Source organism: Plecotus auritus (genome assembly GCF_963455305.1).
Source record: "Plecotus auritus genome assembly, chromosome: X".
NCBI classification, from domain to species: domain Eukaryota; kingdom Metazoa; phylum Chordata; class Mammalia; order Chiroptera; family Vespertilionidae; genus Plecotus; species Plecotus auritus.
The window spans coordinates 12,726,586-12,748,613 of NC_137784.1; the positions used below are offsets into that span (position 1 = coordinate 12,726,586).

The following is a 22,028-nucleotide window of genomic DNA, read 5'->3' on the forward strand; positions in this document are numbered from 1 at the left end:
TAAGCATACAAGCAGAAAAAAATAGGTTATTTTCAAAGGAACTAAAACCAGATTGACCTCAGAGTTTTCCCCTGCAACAATAAAATGCCAGAAGACAATGAAGTAATGACTTACAGAGTTGAAAGGGAAAAATTATGATCTAAGAATTTTATACCTTGTCCTAGTTTTTCATGTACAAATGCCACAGGAAATTATTCTTAGGTTTGCAAAGCCTTATAAATATCACCATCCTGGTAGTACCTTTTTTCATAAATTGTTCAAAGGTGTGTCCTAGACTATTGAAAGAGAATAAAAATAAGAATTCAAGAATACTGAAGTAGGAAAGAAAAGGTGAAGTATACTGACGCCAACTTAATATCTAGAAATAACTGGATAGAATAGTTAAGCCCACTTTAAAAAAGGGTCAAAATGAAGGAAAAAAATGATATAAGAATATAAACAATATAAAACTTTTTAGAAAGCTAAAGGTAAGATCTATAATCTCAGGCTAAATTACTGTGAACTTAAAATAAGAGTTAGTGGAAGAAGGGAGAAACAAAGATTCTAAATTTTCTGTCCTAAAAGGATATTTAAAAACCACTATTTTTAGTAATTAGCTAGTAAATATAAAATTTGCAATGTTTTGAAAAACCATACAATAACCAAGAATTTTATTTACTTATTGCGGTCCAAATCACTGTAAGATAGTAACTGGCAGACTGTGAATAGTACTTTACACAGGCATTACATTCAACCCTAAGATCATGAGGTATGCATAATTATCTCTGTTTTACAGATGAGGAAACAAAGGCTCAGCAAAGTTGATTAGTGAATGGCAGAAGCAAAATTCAAACCCAGGTCTTTCCAGTTCCATAACTCTTTCATCACTATTTCATAACCTCCTTAACAAACAATCCATATGGCAAAAATAAAAAAACCCGCCCTAACTGGTTTGGCTCAGTGGATAGAGCATCGGCTTGCGGACTGAAGGGTCCCGGGTTTGATTCCAGTCAAGGGCATGTGCCTTGATTGCGGGCACATCCCCAGTAGGGGGTGTGCAGGGGGCAGCTGATCGATGTTTCTCTCTCAGATCAGATGTTTACTCTCTATCCCTCTCCCTTCCTCTCTGTAAAAAATCAATAAGATATATTTTTAAAAAATAAAAAACCCCAAACACAATAAAAAGCTTAAAATAAGATGAATGAGATCATTCCAAAATAATGTAAGAAATGTAAAGTGTGAAGTACCTAGTTAAAATTAAGGGTCTTACTGTAAATTTAATGGGATTACAGAATTACTGATGTTTTTATGAATGATGATGATATGGTAGTTATGTTTTTAAAAGTCTTTATATTTGCAGAAATATAGATGTAAATATTTACATCTGATGATGTATCTAGGATTAGCTTCAAAAGAATCCACTGGAGCCAGGGAGGGGAAGAAAGAGTACATAAATGGGGTGGTGATACTGTGGCATGTGTTTAAAATGCTTGATACCAAAAACTTAAAAGCTTAAAACATCCATATAATCACTTACTACTTTAAAGAGAAACCCAAACAAAACAGATAAGCATAGAAAAACATAAAGAAAAAGAAAGCAAGTGTTTGTAAGATTAAGGCAAAAAATAATCTGTGAGGGCAAAAACCTTAAGCCAACAAGAAAGGTCATTTAATTTGGACTAAAAATATAATTAGTACTTAATATACTGTATGTAGTAATAACCACTACCATTTACTAAGGAATTACCATGCACCAGGTAAGTGCTAAGTCCTATTGATCATCTTTGATGCTTCAGACAACTCTGAGGCATTATCGCTAATTTACAACTGAAGAAATTAAGCCAAGATGGGTATGTTAATCTTTTTAAACACTGTGCCCTCAATCCCTAGCAAAATGCCTAACAGATTGTAGGTGCTCAATAAATATTACAATAAATGAAAAAACCTAATATCCTGCCTAAGGTTAATAAGCAGAGCCTAAATTCAAACCCAAATCTGATTCTAAAACCCCTACTCTTAATCACATTTAAATCTTTTAGTAATGATATTTCATAGTAACAATAAAGATGTTCATTTCCTTCTGTGTTTGCTTCTCTATTTTTCAGATTTTCTATAATTAGCATGTGTTATTTTTTTCAAATATATCATTAAAATAATAAATGCAAAATAGTATTGAACATTTAATCACAGACTAACCTAACAACAAAAAACAAAAGATATTTTGGGGACTATAACATGAAATAAATGGAAACAAAATTGAAGCAGGAATTTTAGCACATTAAAGTCAATTAGCATAATGCACAAAATAAGAACCAAGCATATGACGTAATTTATATGAGAATAAGTAGATAATGAATTTTATAATGTATAAAGAATATAGATTATTTTCAAGTATCTATGAAAAATTATAAAGACTAATTGAGTGGGGAGGTGGGTGGAGGGAGATTAACCAGAAAACTTATATGCATATATGCATAGCGCATGGACACAGACAATAGGGTCAATGGAAAAAAAAAAACATAGGGGACATCTGTAATACTATCAACAATAAAGATAAATTTAAAAAAAGACTAACGGTGTTCTAGACCATAAAACCCAAAATTCTTAAAAGCAGAAATTGCAGAGATCATATCTTCTGATTATGATAAAAATTGAATAAAGCAATAAACTAAAGCCCTCATTCAGAAATTAATATTCTTCTAAATAAATACTGGCTCAAGGAAATACTAATAACAGCTATCATTTATTCAATTCTTATTTTGTTCAAAGTATAGTATTAGTTATGTTACACATATTCTCTCATTTAATCTCAACTAATCATTAGCAAGCCATGAGAGGTATGTTATTATGTATAGTAAAGGGAAAAAGTTAGGTTGAGATTTAATAACCTGTTAAAGATCACAGAACTATTAAGTTTGTAGATAAGATAACTGAACACAAGTCTGAATCCAAAACTCATACTACTACACAGAAATGCTGTCATATATTACAGTTAGAATTTACATATAGGCATCTAGTTATGTTCATTTTTCTCTGTTTATAAAATAAAATTTTATAATAAGTGGAAAAGACCAGAGTTCTTCCTTAACACATTTTCTGAAAGTGGCCATTTGTTAAATACACTATTCTAAGGAGGTAATGATTCATTTGCCTAACATCATTGATCAATGATTATATTTCAAACTGCATAATCTCCTAAAAGATATTCCTTTGAATATATTTATATTCTCAATAGGATAATCAAAAAAGGAAGAAACTATAATATTAGATGAAGTAGAGAAGATAGGGTAGACATGATGTGTCACTAAATTTATTTCTAAAAAGCAGCATGAACTTGGAAAAGTCGCTATTTTCTGGTACTTATATGCAATCCATAAGAGTTTGGTGGAACTTTGGCCAGGATGGATTTGAAAGTCTGCCCCTAACTGTGGGCAAGCCCTAAAGCCTCTCTGAGTTGTGGCTTTCCTCATGCATAAAATATGTGAATGCCTAAGAGCTCTTCCAGCTTGGAAATGTTATAATCCTGTGATTTTAAGGATTAAAGTTATTTAAGATTTTGTGAGATTTTTACACCTGAGGAAATTACTGATTCTGTATTTAAAGCTGCTCTTATGTTATTTCTAATTACTTCTTTCTCTTCTGTGTCCAAAATAGTTTTATCTATATCCTTCAGTGGTGCCTTTGTACCCAAGTGTAAGCAAGAATAATGCCAAAGAGAGGATTGCACAAATGTTGTCACATGAAAGGGAAATACTAATAAAAAGAAAAGAAAACATAGTTTTTCAGTGCAGGTTAAGGAACCTAGAGCAATTTTATAATTTCCACAATCCAATTTTACTGTCCTTACTTTGCTAACATTGAAAATTATTAAAATGTCAACTTTTCTTTTTAAGTGCCTCTGTCTACTCCCAGACAGCCCTATTCCTGCCTTCCTACTATCTTCATACCCTACTTCTTAGTACTCGTGGAGTTTGTAGTATTTCCCATACCTGCTTGGTGATCAGAATCACCTAAGATTCCCATTCATGATACATTACCTGGCTTAACCCCAAACCAAAAATGAATCAGGAAGCCCCATGGCTCAGTATTTCATTTTTTAAACAGGCACCTTAGATGATTCCTGTGATTAGACAGTCTGGGAAATCACAGTGTTGGAAAGATCATGGGCTTTGGAGCCTGATATATGATTTCAAAACCTGGCTTTATCCTTTATTATAGGTGTGACTGTGGGCAAGCTACTTAATATGAGTCTCAGTTTTCCAATCCACAAGATTTGGATGCTAGCTATGTTGAAGGTTGTGGTAAAGTTCATTATGCCTAGCCATGCCAGTAAGTGTTAGCTTCTCTTTCTTCCTGCTCATCTTGCCACAGGAAATGACAAATACAAATATTGGAGGGGATTCTGATGAGTCCCTTACCCTAATGGGTCCACTTCCATTTCAGGGCTAAAAATCGGAGTACTAGAAAACTGGTTAATGCATTACTTGGGTTGGCTAATTTAAGAGTCTCAGGAACAAGGTTAATAATTTCTTCTGGTTTCCAGAAGCTCAAAGAAGCCCTCCTACCTAAAACAGACATAACCGTTATGCTAGGTTTCAAAGTTCAAGCTATGTGATTGTGGCAAGATTACCTGAACCTCTTGTTTCCTCGTCGGTAAAACAAGTGCTGCTTAAATGTTTGCTGAACTGACCACAATACATTATTGATAAGATAACTGTTAACTAATAATCACTTAAAATAATTAACTTAAACACAGTCTTACAAACATCTTTATAACAAAAAGAAGATAGCAATAATAGCTTGTAAGTAAGTGAAATGAGACAGGATGGGATTTGCTCAAATACACAGTAAATCAGAGGTTAACATCCAAGCAAAATTCTTACGTAGTATCAACTGTATCTCTTTAAAAAATTAAATTTATTAAGGTAACATTGGTTAATAACTTTATATGTTTCAGGTGTACAATTCTATAATACATCATCTGTATATGGCATTGTGTGCTCATCACCCAATGTCTAGTCTCCTTCCATCACCATTTATCCCTCCCTTTACTCGCTTCATCCCTCCTTCCTCACCCCGCTTTGTTAACCACCATACTTCAACTGTATCTTAACACAAAATGTTTTAGACAAGTTTGGAGTTGACTGAGGAAAAAAAAATCCAAACTACTTACTCATTTAAAAAAAAGTGCATGTATTTAAAAATTATCATAGGCATAAACACACAATCTGGCAACAAGACTTATTTCTGAAAAAGTAATCAGAAATATAGTTTCCAATTACAGCTCCTTGATTAATTCTAGCTGCACATATATTATGCATATACACTATTAATAAGAGCACTTTACTAAAATTATTAGTATTAACTGTTCAGATAAGCTATAATAAAAGAAAATTTAAAAAAACTAAAAATCTGGGAACATTCAAGACAGAAGGAAAAGTTACCCTCAATTCTTAAAAAATAAGAAAAAAACTTCAAATCCTATTGAAAGTAATTTATTTACTTATTTTTTTCTATTAAAGAACCATAATTTCTCTCTTGACTTATTCAAATTATTCTTTAATGCACCTGAATTTCATTCAGTTTCTGCCCTTTGCTTGCTAGGTTTATTTCCAGACATTTAATATTTTTACTACTATTTTGAATGCGATATCTTTCCCCTTTATTTCTAACTAGGTAAACTATTAATTGATTTCTGGACCTATTTTGTATAATATCACCTTTAGACTATCATTAGTTTTAACAAACCTTTTTAGTGGTTTCCTTAGATTACTTAAGTAGATGATATGAATAGTAATCTTTTATCCTTCCTTTGAATATCTTTGATTTTGTCTAATTGCATTAGCAAACTTTTAGAATGTAAAATCCAAGTGAAAACAGCAGGCATAGTTTTAATGAGACGTCCTATATGTCCCCATCAAGCATGATGCTGGCTATTGGTCTGATATATATTTGATTTTTTCCATCACCATTTATCCCCTCTATGCTCTCTGCCACTCCACCACCACACTGTTATCCATGTCCATGGGCTCTCTCTTTTTTTAATGTTACAAACACATCATTTTATTTATATTTTACTAAATTTTTAATTGAGAACAACCACTGACTTTTATCTAATGCTTTATGACTTTTTAAACTTTTTAATTAGAAATGATTATAGGTTCACAGGAAGTTGCAAAAATAGTACAGAGATGCCATATACCCTTAACCCAGTGGTTTCATCTTACATAAATCCCTATCAAACACATGAAATGTATACTGGTACAATGCCCAGATTCTATTCAGATTTCACTGGTTTTACAGGTTCTCATGTGTGTGTGTGTGTATGCTATATATTTTACCACATGTATAGGTTCCAATATCTATGACCACAGTAACAATTCTGAACAATCCATCACCACCTAGGTCCTATGTTTGCCCCTTTATAACTTGACCCACATCCCTTTATACCCTCCTCATAATTTTGGTAACCACTAACCTAGTCTCCATTTCTACAATTTTGTCATTTCAAGAATGTTATATTAATGCAATCACAATATGTAACATTTTTTCACTCAGCATAAATTCCCTTGAGATTCATCCAAGTTTTTTTTAAATCAATAATTCATTCATTTTAATTGCTAGGTAGTGTTGGATGGTGTGGATATACCACAACCTGTTTAGCTACTCACCTATTCAAGGACATTTGGTTTTTAACTTTTAGATATTACAAATAAATCTGCCAAGAACATTTGTGTACAGACTTTTGTGTGGACATACATTTTCATTTCTCTGGGATAAATGCCCAGGAGGATGACTACTGGTCATATAAGAGTATGTTTAGTTTTCTAAAGAAATGGACAAACTATTTTCCAGAAGAGCTGTATCATTTTACATTCCCATCACCAGTTTATTCACATCCTCAACATTTGGTATTCTCACTATTTTTTATTCTGGCTGTTCTAATAGGCAAGTAATGATATCTCATTGTCGTTTTTTTCATTTCCCTGATAGCTAACCATGTTGACATCTTTTCATATGCTTATTTGCTATCCATATATCCCCTTTGGTGAAATGTCTGTTGTCTTTGTTACCATTTAAGTTTTGAATGTTCTTTATATATTCTAGATACAAGTCCTGTCTCAGATATAGGTTTGAAACATTTTTCACCCAATCTGTAGCTTGTGTTTTCATCCCCTTAACTGGATATTTTTCATAAAGATTTGAATTTTGATTTATTTATTATTGTTATTATTATTATTTTAAATCCTCACCTGAGGATATTTTCCCATTGATTTTTAGGGAGAGTGGAAGAGAGAGAAAAAGACAGAGAGAAACATCGATGTCAGAGAAACACATTGATTGGTTGCCTCCTGCATGAGCCCCAACCAGGGCCTGGGCCAGGAAGGAGCCTACAACCAAGGTTCGTGCCCCTGACCGGAATCGAACCCGGGACCCTTTGGTGCACTGGCCGACGCTCTATTCACTGAGCAAAACCGGCTAGAGCTATTTTTCTTTTATGGATTGTGCTTTTGGTATATGGTCTAAGAACTCTTCACTTACCCCACTGTCCTGAATATTTTCCCCCTATGTCTAAATTGTGAAAGTTTTAGTTTTACATTTCATATTTAAATCCACAATCCATTTCAATCATTTTTGTGTAAGTCGTGAGGTTTAGGTTGAGTTTCACTGTTTTACCTATGGAAGTATAATTGCTCCAAGCACCAGTTAAAAAGGCTATCTACCTTTCCTGCATTGAATTGCTTTTGTATCTTTTGACAAAAATCAGTTGGCTATACTTGTACGGGTCTTTCTGGGTTCTCTATTCTGTTCCATTGATCTATGTGTTTATCCATTCTCCAATACTAGAGAATTTTGATTTCTGAAGCTATATAGTAAGTTTTAAAATTGGGTGGAGTGATTCTTCCCACTTTACTTTGATCTTGTTTTTCAATATTTTAGTTCCTTTACCTTTCCATATAACTTTTAGAGTAAGCTTGTGTTAAACCTATAGAAGAATTTGGGGAGAACTGACATCTTTACTATGTTGTCTTCCAATCTATGAACACGGTATCTCTCTCCATTTATTTAGACCTTTGATTTCTTTCATCAGCATTTTTTAGTTTTCAGCATACAAATTCTATACATTTTTAGATTTATACCTGGGTTTTTTTTTGAGCAATTTAAAATGGTACTATTTTTCATTTGTTTCCACATTCACTGCTAGTATATAGATTTAATTTACTCTTGTATGCTGATTTTGTATCTTACAACTTTGCTGAACTCACTAGTTATAGGTTTATGTAGCTTTCTTAAGATTTTCATTGGAGACCATCATATCACTTGAAAATAGGGACAGTTTTATTTCTTCCTTTCAAATCTGTATGTCTTTTATTATTTCATTTTCTTGCCTATTATGCTGGTAAGAACTTTCAGGACTATGTTGAATAGCAGTAGAGAGAGTGGACATCCTTGCCTTGTTTCTGATATTAAAGGGAAAGCACTATTAAAGGGAAAGCACTTTCACCATTAAGTTTAATGTTAGTTGCAGGTTTTTTGGTAAATGTTCTTTATGAAATTGAGAAAGGTCCCCTTTTATTCTAAGTTTTCTGATCTTTTATTTTGAATAAATGTTTAATTTAGTTTAATGAATTTCTGCATTAATATAATGATTTTTCTTCAGCTTTTTAATACAGTGGACTAAATACAGTTATTTTTGAATACTGAACCAGTCTTACATCCTTGAAATAAAACCCACTTGTTCAGAGTGTATAGTTTTTTATATGTTGCTGGATATGTTTTGTTAATATTTTGTACATAAGTATGTGATCTATATTTTTGAGGGATACCAGTCTGTAGTTTTCTGTACTGTCTTAAGGTTTTGGGATCAGGGCAATACTGGCCTTATAAAATGAGTTATGAAGTCTTTCCTCTTCTTCTAGTCTCTGGAAAAGACTGTGTAGAATTTATGTAATTCTTATCTCTTTATTCTTATGTTCCAGATCCTTCTTTTACCATGTCCTTCTGCTTGAAGGACTACCTATAGCCATTTCAGTTCCTGGCACAAATTCTCTAAGCTTTGTTTCATCTGAGACTGCTTTGATTGCACCTTCATTCCTGAAGAATATTTTCACTGGGGATAGAATTCTGGGTTGACAGTTCTTTTCTTCTAGCACTTGAAAAACAGTGCCATTTCCTCTGGCTTCTATAGTTTCTAACATGGGATCTGCTGTTATTTGAATCATTGTTCCCTTTTAAGTGACTAGAGGCCTGGTGCATGAATTCGTGCACCAGTAGGGTCCCTCGGCCTGGCCTGTGGGATTAGGATAAAAGTGGCTCTCCGACATCCTCTGAGGGGTCCTAGATTGCAAGAGGGTGCAGGCCAGGCAGTAGGACCCCACTGATGCATGATCGGGGCTGGGGAGGGACGCAGGAGGTTGGCCAGCAGGGAGGGACTGTGGGAGGGCTCCAGGGCGTGTCTGGCCCATCTCGCTCAGTCCCGATCAGCTGGACCCCAGCAGCAAGCTAACCTACCAGTTAGAGCATCTGCCCCCTGGTGGTCAGTGCACGTCATAGCGAGCTGTTGAGCAACCTTAGCATATTACACTTTGATTGGTTGACCAGATGACCTATATAATAAAATTAGGCTTTTATTACATAGGACACTTAGCATATTAGGCTTTTATTATATAGGATAGTTCATTTCTCTTTAGCTGCTTTCAAGATTCTTTCTCTTTACTCTAAAGTTTGGCTTAAAATTTTTTTTAATTGTGGTAAATGCACATAAAATTTATCTTAGGCATTTTTAGTGTACAGTTCAATATGTTAAGAATACTCACATTATGCAACCAATCTCCAGAACTCTTTCATCTTGTAAAATTGAAACTCTATACCAGGCGTCCTCAAACTACAGCCCGCGGGCCACATGTGGCCCGCCGAGGACATTTATCCAGCCCGCTGGGTGCCACTGCCTGTCCTGCTTAGCAGCCAACTCGTCCCGGGCCGGCAGTGCGCATAGGAATTTGTTCATAGTTTTTTTTTAAAAACTATAGTCCGGCCCTCCAACCGTCTGAGGGACAGTGAACTGGCCCCCTGTTTAAAAAGTTTGAGGACCCCTGCTACCCATTAAACATCTTCTCATTTCCTAATGTTGGATTATAATGTGTCTAGGTGTGAATTATTTTGGGTTTTTATTGTTTGGGTTCAGTCAGCTTCTCGAATCTGTAGGCTTGTATCTTTTGCCAAATTTGGGACATTTCAGTCATTATTTCTTAAGGTCCAGTTTTTTCTGCTCTTTGAGACTCTGATGACATGTTACATCTTTTATTAATGTCCCCTAGGCTCCTGAGGCTCTCTTCATCCCCCCTCCCTGTTTTCTTCCTGTTAGGAGCAGGCAATTTCTATTGCTCTATCTTCATTTTTCACTAATTCCTGTCATCTGCATTCTTCTGTTGATCTCATGTAAATTCATTTTAAGTTACTGTATTTTTCAGTTCTAAAATTTCCATTTTCTGCTTTATGCCTTTTATTTCTTTTCTAAGACTAACACTTCATTTGTTTCAAATGTGTTTGTAATTGCTCACTGAAGCGTTTTTATGATGGCTGCTTTAAAATCCTTGTCAGATAATTACAACATCTGAAGCATCTTGGTGTTGGTATCTGTTGACTATTTTCTCATTTGTGTTGTATTTTCTAGTTTCTTAGTATAAGTGATCTTCAATTGTATAATGGATATTTTTGAGATTACAAGACTCTGGACCCTATTTAATCTTTTTTAATAGGCTGTCCATCAGTTGAGATGTAGTGTGAGGGCAGGGTGTGTTTGTTCAATTTCCTGCTGGGCTCCGCCAACATCACCCTGGCAAAAGTGGAGCAATGAGTCACACTGCATTTTTGCAGATGGGTGGAAGTTCAGCTCTACTCTTGGTACCAGTGAAAGTGGGGCACCAACCTGCATCATCTCATTGCCTCTGTGTAGGGGTGTGAGCTCAGCTCCCTGATGGACTCCACTGACAATAGGGGGTAGGGAAGCAGAGGGCTAACTCGCATTGCTTTGTTGCTGCCAGGTAGAGTGGAAAGCTGAGTTCTCTGAAGGGCCCAGCTGACAACTTGGGAGGGGTGAGGGGGAAGTGGACTGTCAACTAGCCCTGCCATCCACCACTTTGTTCCACCTGGCAGATGCTAGATGTGGTGGAGTCTCAGCTCCCCAGTGGGCCCCACTGACATTAGGGGAGGGGGGAAGCAGTGTTAAGTAGTCCACCTCCAACCACCTTGCTCTGCTTTGTTGATGTTGGGTGAGGATGGAGGCTCAGTTCCTCACTGACATAGGGCAGGGGGGAAGGATTAGTGGAGACTAGCCCTGTCTCACACTATCTTAATAAGTCTCACTGCTTCCAGGTTGGGGTGATGGCTCAACTGGCTGCTGAACCCCACTGACACTTCCCTAGTGAAAGCGCCACCTCCTTTACAGGTGAGATGAGGAAAGATAAGGTTTCTGATCACCCTGCCATACACCCAGCAGAGGGAATCAAAGTGTTGTCTGCTTTTGTTAGGCAGGGAATGGGAGATTAGGTTCCTGATCTACCTAGCCAATACCACTGTGTGGAGGAATCTGAGCACTGCCACTTGCTTCCTTGGATTAGGGTGTTTTTCTGTTGATGTTTAGCTATAGTAGGGTGGATAGTACAAACAAGTTTACTATTGTTAGACTACCCTTTCCCCAGTCATCTAGCTAAAGAGAACAGGCTTTTCTTGGGGTCCATTTTGTCTGTTCTTGTTGGCAGTTTTAGGTTGGAGGCCTTTACAGCACCAATCCAGGATATATGAGAGGAAATAAGAAAACCCAGGGAACTATTTGTGTCATGCCTTGAGTTCCAAAATTTGTAGGCAGTCTGCCTTCTTGTTTTAACCTTCCAGGTTGTTCCTGTATTTGTGTGCTGTGTCATATCTAAGGTGTTTAGCTGTAAAGGAGGACGTAGGAGGGGTAGGGCTCCTCCATCTTGGCAAAACCAGTGTGTCCATCAACTGATGAATGGATAAACAAAAGGTGGTATATCCATACAATGGAATGTTACTCAGCCATAAAAAGAGATGAATAATTGATACATGCTATAACATGGATGAACTTTTAAAACATTATGTTAAGTGAATGTCAGATACAAAAGACACATATTGCATTATTCCATTAATATTAAATGTCCAGAATAGGCAAATCTACAGAGACAGAAGCAGATTATTGTTTGCCAGGGACTGGGGGAAGAAGGAAATAGCGAGTGACCATTAATGATTTATTTTGGGAGTGATAAAAATGTTCAGGAATTAGACAGTGGTGATGATTGCACAACCTTTTGAATATACTAAATACCACTGAATTGTATACCTTACAAGGGTGAATGTTGTGGTATATAAATCATATTTCAATTTTTAAAAAGATTGATTAGGGTTATTTAACCTAAGTTTAACTCCCTCCCCCCCCCCAAAAAAAATAACCACCAATGACTGTAACTTTTCTTTAAATTTTCTTTTCTTATACTGTAGCAAGATAATTGGCAACTTTTCCAGGTTGAGCCAGATCCTGTTTTCTGGTACTTTGAGGGAGTGTCATATAGATTTTTCTGAAAAAAGAGGCAAATATAGAGAGGTAATGATTTAATATGCTGTAGTTAAAAAATAGAGCACAAATATGAAAAAACACCAAGAAAACAAAAAAAAAATAAAAAAAGAAGAGAAAAAAGAAAAAAAAAGAGCACAGTTACTCAGCACATACCTAGGCACTTCTGTATGGAGCTGTTACATAACATCTAGGCAATCCCCCTATACCAAACACCATAGTTTTTGTTTCAAATGCTCATAAGACAGATGTTTAGAAATCTCAAAACATTTTTTCCATATACAATGTCACAAAGGCTGCTTCTCAGGCCAGCTCACAAAAGCCTATTTAACCCATGGTATATTTGAAGAATAATAACAATTTTATTTTTCTACTCTACTGATACATTCCCATAAAACATCTACCCATGCAAATGATCTGAAACCTCTCTCTTCTGTAGGAGATTTCATCTAGATTGAACTACTCACCTCAACTCAAGCAGGGCAATCTAGAGGAAAGCCAATGGAATTTGCAATCTGTGAGACTTGGGTCTGAATTCTGCCTCCTCCACTTACTAGCTAAGCAACTATAAACAAGTTACTTAACCTCTCTAGGCTTTAGTTTCCTCATCAGTAAGTTGGGGATAATTATGTCTACCTCATTCAAATTGGTATACACAACTGTCTAGTCATAGGGGGTATTCAGTAATTCTTATTCTACAAGATGTATCAATCCCCCTTCCCAGTATTAATACAGCACAGTATACTGAACAATGCAACAAATTTTGATAGCTAAATTTTCCCAATGTGTTGGTATTATCATTTGAATGAGAAATGTCACTATAAAATTAGTGAAGTTGTAGAAAGTGCAGAATGGTGATTTGAGGGGCATATACCACCTAGCAGGGTTTATCAAAATCTTCAAGGTAGGAGAGACAAAACAAAGCTGATTACACATAATTTGAAAAAGTATATTGAATACATTTTTCATTTAGAAAAAGCTTTAGCTTATTAATTTCAATATATAAATAACAGAAAGTAGAGTTGGAAAACACCAGTGTAGGAAAAAAGGGTTCAATTTGTACTAATCCTATAATCTAGAACTGTGCTGTTCAATGTAGTAGCCAATAGCCACAGGTGACTATTTAAATGTAAATTAATGAAAATTAAATTTAAAATTCAATTCCTCAGTCATACTAGCTCATTTCCAGGTGCTCAATAGCCACAGGTAGCTAGTGGCTGCTGAGCAATGCCAATTTACAAGTTTTTTTAAAAAAAAATTTAAGTGAATCTTTCCTATTATTTTATATGGTTTTCAGAAAGACACTTCTACCCCTAAATGTGAATAACCAAAATAACATTCTGGTAACTGTGGTTTTAGGTACAGGTTCTACAAGATTTCTAAAGTGAAGACTTCTCTCCTAAAACACTGCACTTGAGATGCACTTCAATCTATTAATGTCAAAATGATCTTTTGCTTAGGCTATCATTTCACATCTGCTTCTAACACATATCAAATGACTAAACCAAGTTTCCTATAACAAGCTCTGTGGACCAAAGGATTAGAGGCCAAGCTCTCAGGAATCTAGATGACCAGGTCAAATTTGAAGATGAGATCATCATCATATGTCAGATTATAAAAATCAATTTACACGGTGAACAAAGCATAATTTGTTTTTAAGTATGTAAGAAACCACAGATATATTTGTCAAGATGGGGAAACTGATTTAAATTATGTACTGCTGTAATCCTATTTATATTAGCAAAGGAGAAGAATGACAGGAAATATAAAAGCACTTTTGGATTTACACATAAGTGTAAGGTATCTAATATTCAGGAAACTAGCACTATTTCATGATGCCCCCCCCCCCACACACATACTGGTATATACACAATCACAACCTAAAAGACAGTGTGGAAACTTGACTCCAGGTGGGGGAGTAGGCTAACTTTCGGTCTTCTAGCTCCTTTTTCTTTGGTTCATTCACATCCCTTCCTAGCTGACACCTTCAAGATAGGAAGGTAAATATGCAGAGTAGGTAATATCAGTAATGAAGCCGTTTCATTATGGTATGTTGAAGCATAAAATCATTGTTCATTAGTAGGTAATATGCCCATTAAATTACTCCTGACCCCAGAAGTATGTGTATATGATGGACAGAGATCAGAAAAAGGATGGACACTATTTTACATTGTTTGGTAAGCTGCAAGTGTAAATCTTTTTAAAAGATAAAGTAACAACATTCCAAAGTTTAAAAAATGGCTGCATCAAAATATCATTAACCCTAGCTATCTGTATTCTAGTAACTTAACCTCTATAGGCTTTAGTTTCCTCATCAGTAAGTTAGAAGCAATTAATTTAAAAATGGGAGAAGTAGGCAAACTAACAGCAGCATAAAGTAGCAAATGATAAAAGAGTCTTTAAAAATGGAATATTACACGTAAGTTACAGAGCAAGTCAACGTAGGGGCCATTTAGTAGGGGCAATTAGTTTGACATTAAAGTACAATATGGCCATTATTTGTCAGAACATTGCAAAAAAAGTTTACATTATTTTGAGCTTTTATTTAAATTATTATATTTAAGTTTTTAGTTCACTATTAAGATGAAAAATTATTGTACAATTTAATTTGGAAAGATTTCAATTTAAAATAAAATAAAAACTCTTGACAGTTAAAGAAAAAAGCTTTGATACAGTCAATTAAACATAACAGCTCATTTCCAGGCAATTTTGGATTATGTTACTATAGTTATTAGACTTTCCAAAACTGTGTCCTGCAAAGCATTTGTGTCCTTTGAGACTTCATAGGTGGTTCAGAAAAAAGGTTCTGACACCCAGTCTCAAATGCTGGGGCTATATCCTTTTTGCGGATTCATCAGGTACGCTATCATCTTAAAAGTTCTAAGTTATGCAGTAAAGATATTGGTCAAATCTTGTTTAACTCCACGATCCCCAAATTTATTTGATTATGCCATGCTCCTTTGTTTCTTTGGGAGCGGGGAGATGGCTATTGGGGTACAGATATACCTTTAACATTTCCAGAGACTTCTCAGTTAAAAATATTGTATGTACTATTTAAAGTCCCTTAAGTATCAATGCCACCTAACAGAACAAATCCAAAGGATTATATTTCTAGACAGGAAAATCCAGTTACTCATGTCATATTCAAAAAACAAAAACAAATGTGTTTAGAATAATGGGAAGGGAGATGTGCCATATCAATTTTTGTCTCTAAAAATGAAATTAACAAAACTGATCCTAAAATTAAAAAGCACATTTTCTTTTGGTATGTCTTAAAAAGTAAGTTAAGCCGAAACCGGTTTGGCTCAGTGGATAGAGCGTCGGCCTGCGGACTGAAAGGTCCCGGGTTCGATTCCGGTCAAGGGCATGTACTTTGGTTGCAGGCACATCCTCAGTGGGAGGTGTGCAGGAGGCAGCTGATTGATGTTTCTCTCTCATCGATGTTTCTAGCTCTCTATCCCTCTCCCTTCCTCTCTGTGAAATATCAATAAAATATATTAAAAAAAAAAAAGTAAGTTAAAATCCTACCTATTGATGCCATATACTGACTTTATCCATTTCTTCAGGGACACACTTCCTTCAAGAGGTTGGCATACAGGATATACCATATTTCACTGATCATAAGACACAATCATGTGTAAAATACACTATTATCTTATGTATCGCTAAGGAAAAAACCTACTGCTAATTAACAACATGCAGGGATTATAATACACCCTCCAATTTGAGCAATAATGAAATGTGAACATATTCCCCTTTCTTCCTTCTTCCACACATATTTTTCAAAATGTCTGTTTTCCCCATTTAAAGACAATATGGAAGAGGGGAACAATACAAAAAAACAAGATTCAAGAGATTTCTGTTCACCTTACCCTTACAATTATATTCAGATATTATAATGGCTCTGCTTATTATCAACCAAACAAATCATTTTTAATTGTTCTGCTTGATTCTGAAAAAAGAACACAGAACTTTTTCAGACAGTTCTGTTAAGAGATGATTCATTATAGCTATTATTTATTAAACACTTAAACCACATACTAAAACAAGTGCTTTACATATATTATAATTTCATTTAATTCTCACCACAATTCCATGAGGTAGATATTTTCATCCCTATTTTACAGACTAGGATGTTGAAACATAGCGACATTAAATAACTTGCATAAGATTAAAAGTTATAAAGTGGCAGAGCCAGGACTCAAACCAGGTCTTTATGACTCCAAAGCTATGTTCTTTAACATTTTGCCATACATCCAAATTATCCCACAAATCACTTCCAAATTGTAAGGAGATAAGTAAAATTTAAATATTTAAATGCTAGGAACTAATGTATTTATTTAAAGTAGGCCAAATGTATTAAGTAACAGTTATGTTCTATAAGCATACATTTTATCTTGAACCTGTTTTATAAAATGTATACAGTATATTTGTGTTGGTTTTATTAACGTGATACATTTTACTTAACAATTAAGATGTACAGTTGTTTTAGCTTTGTTTTTATTCTATTTGGTATTAAATTGATAAACTGGTATATCTGAGATCTGACAATGTTCCAGATAAATGATACAGGAAACTGTATCAACTCCGAAAAGGAGGGGCATCTAATGTCAAGATTTCAAATACAGTTGCTTGTTTTGTCTTTTTATTATCTGAATCGGGGAATAGGATATGTAACATGTATTTGCACAACTGCATTCCAATGCTTTAAAACTTATCTACCAAAGCACATGCACACCTGGGCACTATCACACTCATGCGTTACCAAGAAGAGACCACCAAGATGTCACGGTAGTCCACTGTGATCTTAATTTAAAGCATCCAGTCTGCACTGGCAAATTGGGCCACTTTATGTCACCCATCATTCCCAGTCTGGCAGATCACATGTCCCTGAGCATGGAACTTTAGGACAAATTTTGTCAATGACCACAATGGTATCAATTTTTAAGTGGATGATAAATTTTTAAAAAATCTTTAGAACAATTCTTCTGCAATTCAGACTTCTGATAACTAACCTGCTATATTTATGATTATCATTCTATAATTTACAGAATGTCATATCCCAATTATGCTACTCTTCTTATATGAAATAGAATAATACTCGTGATTTCCATAAATGTACTAAAGAAAAGGTAAAGTCTGCCTATACTTGTTTCTTTAATTAGATAAGCTTATTTATTTTAAAATTTAAATATACCAAACTTTCACATTTTGGATCAAACCTATTCATATAGGATCAAGCTGCCAAAATAAAGCAAATTTTCCTAAATTTTAGTTTAACAAAGACTGACATCCTATATTATAATCATTGAAAACAACATGTTCAGTAATGTGTCACAGTTACTTGACAGTTGACATGTAACAATACCTGTCCTCTCCTCAGATCTTCACTTGGGGGAAAGAAAAAAACCTGAAAGGTGGTAAAAATGAACAGGAAAAGGAAAAGAAACTTAATAAAACATTTTTTGCAAAATCAATGATCATACTTCAATAGAACGTTTTTCCGTACAGATGAAATATAAGAAATTGAATATTGATATAGTAGAAACACTATAGAATCCGAAATAATCTTTGTGGTTAAAAATGGCTGCACAACCACTGAAGATGGTTTCCAACACAAGGATCTCATTTTTTATAAGGAAAAATATTTATATAGTTACTAATTTTCTATGCATTACGGGTACTTGTTACTTAAAGGAATTCAAGGTGGCTATTTTTATATAACACATTTCTATAAAGCAAAAATAACATCTTTAATTTTATTTTTGAAAACTGTTCGTATTTAGCTTTAATACCATTTATTCTTACTCGACTGAAACTGACAAAAAGTATCACTTTAGATCAGGCTTATTATAATAATTGTAAGGATATTACAAATTCAGCCTTATTCTAGCCTAGCCTATCATGTTCTGACCCATGCTTGAGTTCAACCACAAGGGTTTTTGCTTTGTTTTAAGCACCATGAGACCTATGTGAGGTCTTAAAGCAGGAAGGCCCTAAAGGATAGAACTGCCTGTTCTTTTCGTGAGGTACTCAGGTGTTGAAGATTGTTCATATTTCAATGTAAGATTAAAATGATAATAACAGAGATAAGATTGATCATCACTCTATTCCTGACCTTCATAATTCATTCAGTGGACATCTACTGGGTCCATAATATGTCTGTGCCAGGCATTGTGTTAAGTGCTGAGAATACAGATAAAAAGTTTCTGCTTTCAAGAGTTCTACCAGGGATGAGACTATAAATGTAAATTCTTATAGCGACCAACCCTGAAATCTTTTAGCCTGGAGAGAAAAAATTTGATTTATTTACTCACGTTAAATGTCTATTTAAAAAAAATTATCCTAGTCCGGTTAAATACAACTATTCTCTGCTAAGAACTTACTGGGGAGGAAATGGCAAAATAGGAGTCCAATATAAGACTTCAGAATGAAAATTCTCAACTTTTTCCTTACTGGCTTCAATCTTTTCAAATTTGTATCACAAGCAATTTACTTGAAGCAGTTAAACAACCAAAGGCAACAAAATATTTAAGGGCAACTTGTTAAAATGTAGTTTTAATAAATCTAGGCAACACTGGCTCTATTTTTACATACCTTATGCTATAATACCAAGAAAATTCTTTTAAAATGGCAAATTTTATAATCCTATCTGCCAGGTTCTGGAAACCATGACAGTAACTGAAATAACTAGGCTTTAACAAATGAGACCTCTGTAATACCATAATTGTTTCTGAAAAAATACATGACCTCTAACTACAGGCTTATTTATTTATACCATGAATTTTTCCACAAAGGATTTGAAGCAACTGCTCTGATATAAAGCAAAGCACATGAATTAGATCCACCTGGCCTTGAATTACGGCTCTACCATTTACTATTTATAATCTTTGTGCCCTTAACTTCTGAGATTCAGTTTCTTAATCTGTAACAATGGGGACCATAAAATCTATTTTCCTGGGTTATAGGAAGGATAAAATTAAATAGTATGTAGCATAGTGCCTGATATATAGTAAGTCCTAAATAAATATCAGCTCTGTGCCTTCCTTATCCAAATGTATGATATACAGAAAAAGGATAAGGTGGAATTTTAAGTGATTTTTTTTTTACACATTGATGCATACCAAGCAGAAATGTGGACTGATTATGAGTTGCAAATGTTAACGTTTGCATCTAAAATCAGGCTCAAAGCAAATTAAATTTCTTTCCACAAGGTCAGCACTTTGAGAACATATTTTATTAACCTTTTAGCTATATTATTTAACAAAAAAAAATTCTGAGGGAAAAGAGCCCCAGAATACTATTTTTCACACTATCCATTCACAGGATGATTGAACATTCTAGATTTGATTTTCTTATAAAAAGATTTATAGTATTAGTTGGCTAACATAATTTTAAATGAAATTCTCGTAATTCTGCCAGTCCTAACAGCATGATTTCCTTTTTTTAAAAAAAAAATTTAGGTAACATATATCAACGTCTTTTCTGTTAAAGAGCAGCACTTAGTTTAGGGTTTAAAAATACGACCCAAGTGGCAAAATAGCAAGCACCACATCGTAAGCACTATTACAACTCTACCTGCGTTTAAGCAGAGCGTTTTATACAGCAGTGGAGGTGAGTAGGAAAAAATTGAAAAGCGATTTGAACTGATCCTCCTTCCCCTTCCCCTTCATTATTCTCGAACATTATGTCCCGCATTTCAGATCAAACTGAGCCTTGGTCTTACTGACGTAACCAGTAACCCTATCCACCGCTCACACTGCGGAGGCTGGCAGGGCAGGGGCTGCCGCCAAGTACACCACTCATCAGAGCCTGCCCCATTCCACCCCCGCGTTTCAGTCATGCTTTCCAGAAATGGGGTCACTCACACAGTAACTATTACACACACGCAGCCTACCATCCTGTAATCCCCCAAAGTCCGCTGCGGGGATAGAAGACAGCAAAAAGTCAAGAAGGAAGAATCACAGAAGCGCCACCATCAGGAATTGATTTTCCACTCCGGAGAGGAGCGCGGATGCCCGGGAATGGGTCTTGCTTGGCTTATTTTTGCAGACCCTGAGTTGGTTCCGGGACCTCAGGAGCGGCTGCGAAAAGCTCGGTGCTCCGGGGTGTCTGGGGAAATTCTGTTTGGTTATATTTGGGTTTTGGGCATTCGGGTGGGTGTCTCAGTCAGGGACGGTCACCAGATCCAGGGTCGAAGAAACCCAGAAAGCCTTTCACGGCGACTGCTGATCTCCTAGAATATCACCCTCTCACCTCCACGGACAGGAAACTCAAGTTAAACTCGCAGGAACGGGGTCCTCGAGCTCAGCGACCTCAGAAACAGGGGCTTGGGGACGAGGGGAGACCTCAGGCTTCCACTTTCTCCTTTGCGGCAGCAGAAAGGGCTGCAGCAGATGGGGGGGGGGGGGGCGCAAAAACCCTTGGCTGTCCTGTACCCCTTACCCGAAACCCCCACAGGTCTCCTGCCCTGGGCGGTTCCTGCCCCCGCGCGCTGGTCTCCCCGCAGCAACCCTGTCCCCAGGCTGGACTCAAGAGTCCCTGCTCCGTAGGGAACACAACCCATACCCCTCATTCATACCCCAAAGCCACCAGGGTCCATGAAAGCCCCCAACCACGCAGGGCCAAACTTCCCAACTCTTCGCAAGACCCCACTCCGCCTCCCGCTTCCCCCACGCAAAGTTGATTAAAATCGGCTTCTTGCAAAGCCCCAGCGCCCACTCCAAACCCCACGCGCCACCACACCACAGCCCCCCGAGCGAGGGTGGGTGGAAGAGAAGGGCAAATAGACCAACCCCAACTACCCGAACCGGAATCCCAGAGCAAGGGGACAAGCGAGCGGCAGAAGAAGGGGCCGAATGGCCAGCTCCGGGGAGGGAGCCAGCTGGCGGGGTCGAGGGGAGGGGGCGCGCCGGCCCCGGCCACCAGGCTGCACTCACCTCAGCGCTGTCGGACGGGCTCTCCACAGCCATCTTCTGCCACGGGTCCGCCAGCTGCGCCAGCGGCATCTTCCCCCCCGGCCCACCGCCTTCACCGCCTCCTCCCTCCCCACCCGCCCCGCGGCCGGCCCGACTCAGTCGCCGCCCGAGCCCCACGGCAGCGGCGGCAGCAGCAGCAGCAGCAGCAGCAGCGGCTTCCCTGGAAAGGGCTCGGCGTCGACACCGACCCTCGAACACCGCGCGCCCAGCTGGAGACGCCCGCGCGCCAAGCGAGAGCCTCGCGCTGCTGCCCGGCACCGGGTCTCGCCCCTTTCTTCCTCTCCTCCTTCCGCCGCGGGGACTACAGCTCCGCCCCCCGCGCCGGTTCCCGCGCCCGCTCCCAGCAGAATAGCAGCCGCCGCGCGCTCCCCCACTTCCGCTCACAACATGGCGCCTAAGCGGTACCTGTCTCTCAGAGCTAGGCTCTGCCGGCGCCGCCACCGCGCGCGCACTCGGGGGCGGGGCTTGCGAAGACACGCCCA

At 37.0% G+C, this 22,028-nt stretch overlaps 1 protein-coding gene across 5 annotated transcripts in view; it reads right to left on the bottom strand.

The window, feature by feature from the left end:
• Positions 1 to 21,609, bottom strand: part of RPS6KA3 (ribosomal protein S6 kinase A3) — a gene marked incomplete at its 5' end in the record, with an annotated part of 118,076 nt that extends 96,467 nt beyond the window's left edge. For 2 of the 5 annotated variants that reach the window (XM_080651972.1, XM_080651969.1), the window contains one exon: positions 21,508 to 21,607. Coding sequence is in view for 2 of the 5 variants with exons in the window: in XM_080651973.1 (XP_080508099.1) it covers positions 17,937 to 17,978; positions 21,508 to 21,576 (111 nt within the window). Of the gene's footprint in view, positions 1 to 17,936; positions 17,979 to 21,507 lie in introns of all 5 variants that reach the window. The other 3 variants (XM_080651973.1, XM_080651968.1, XM_080651970.1) reach the window with 3 other exon arrangements.
• Positions 21,610 to 22,028: the final 419 nt, after the last annotated feature.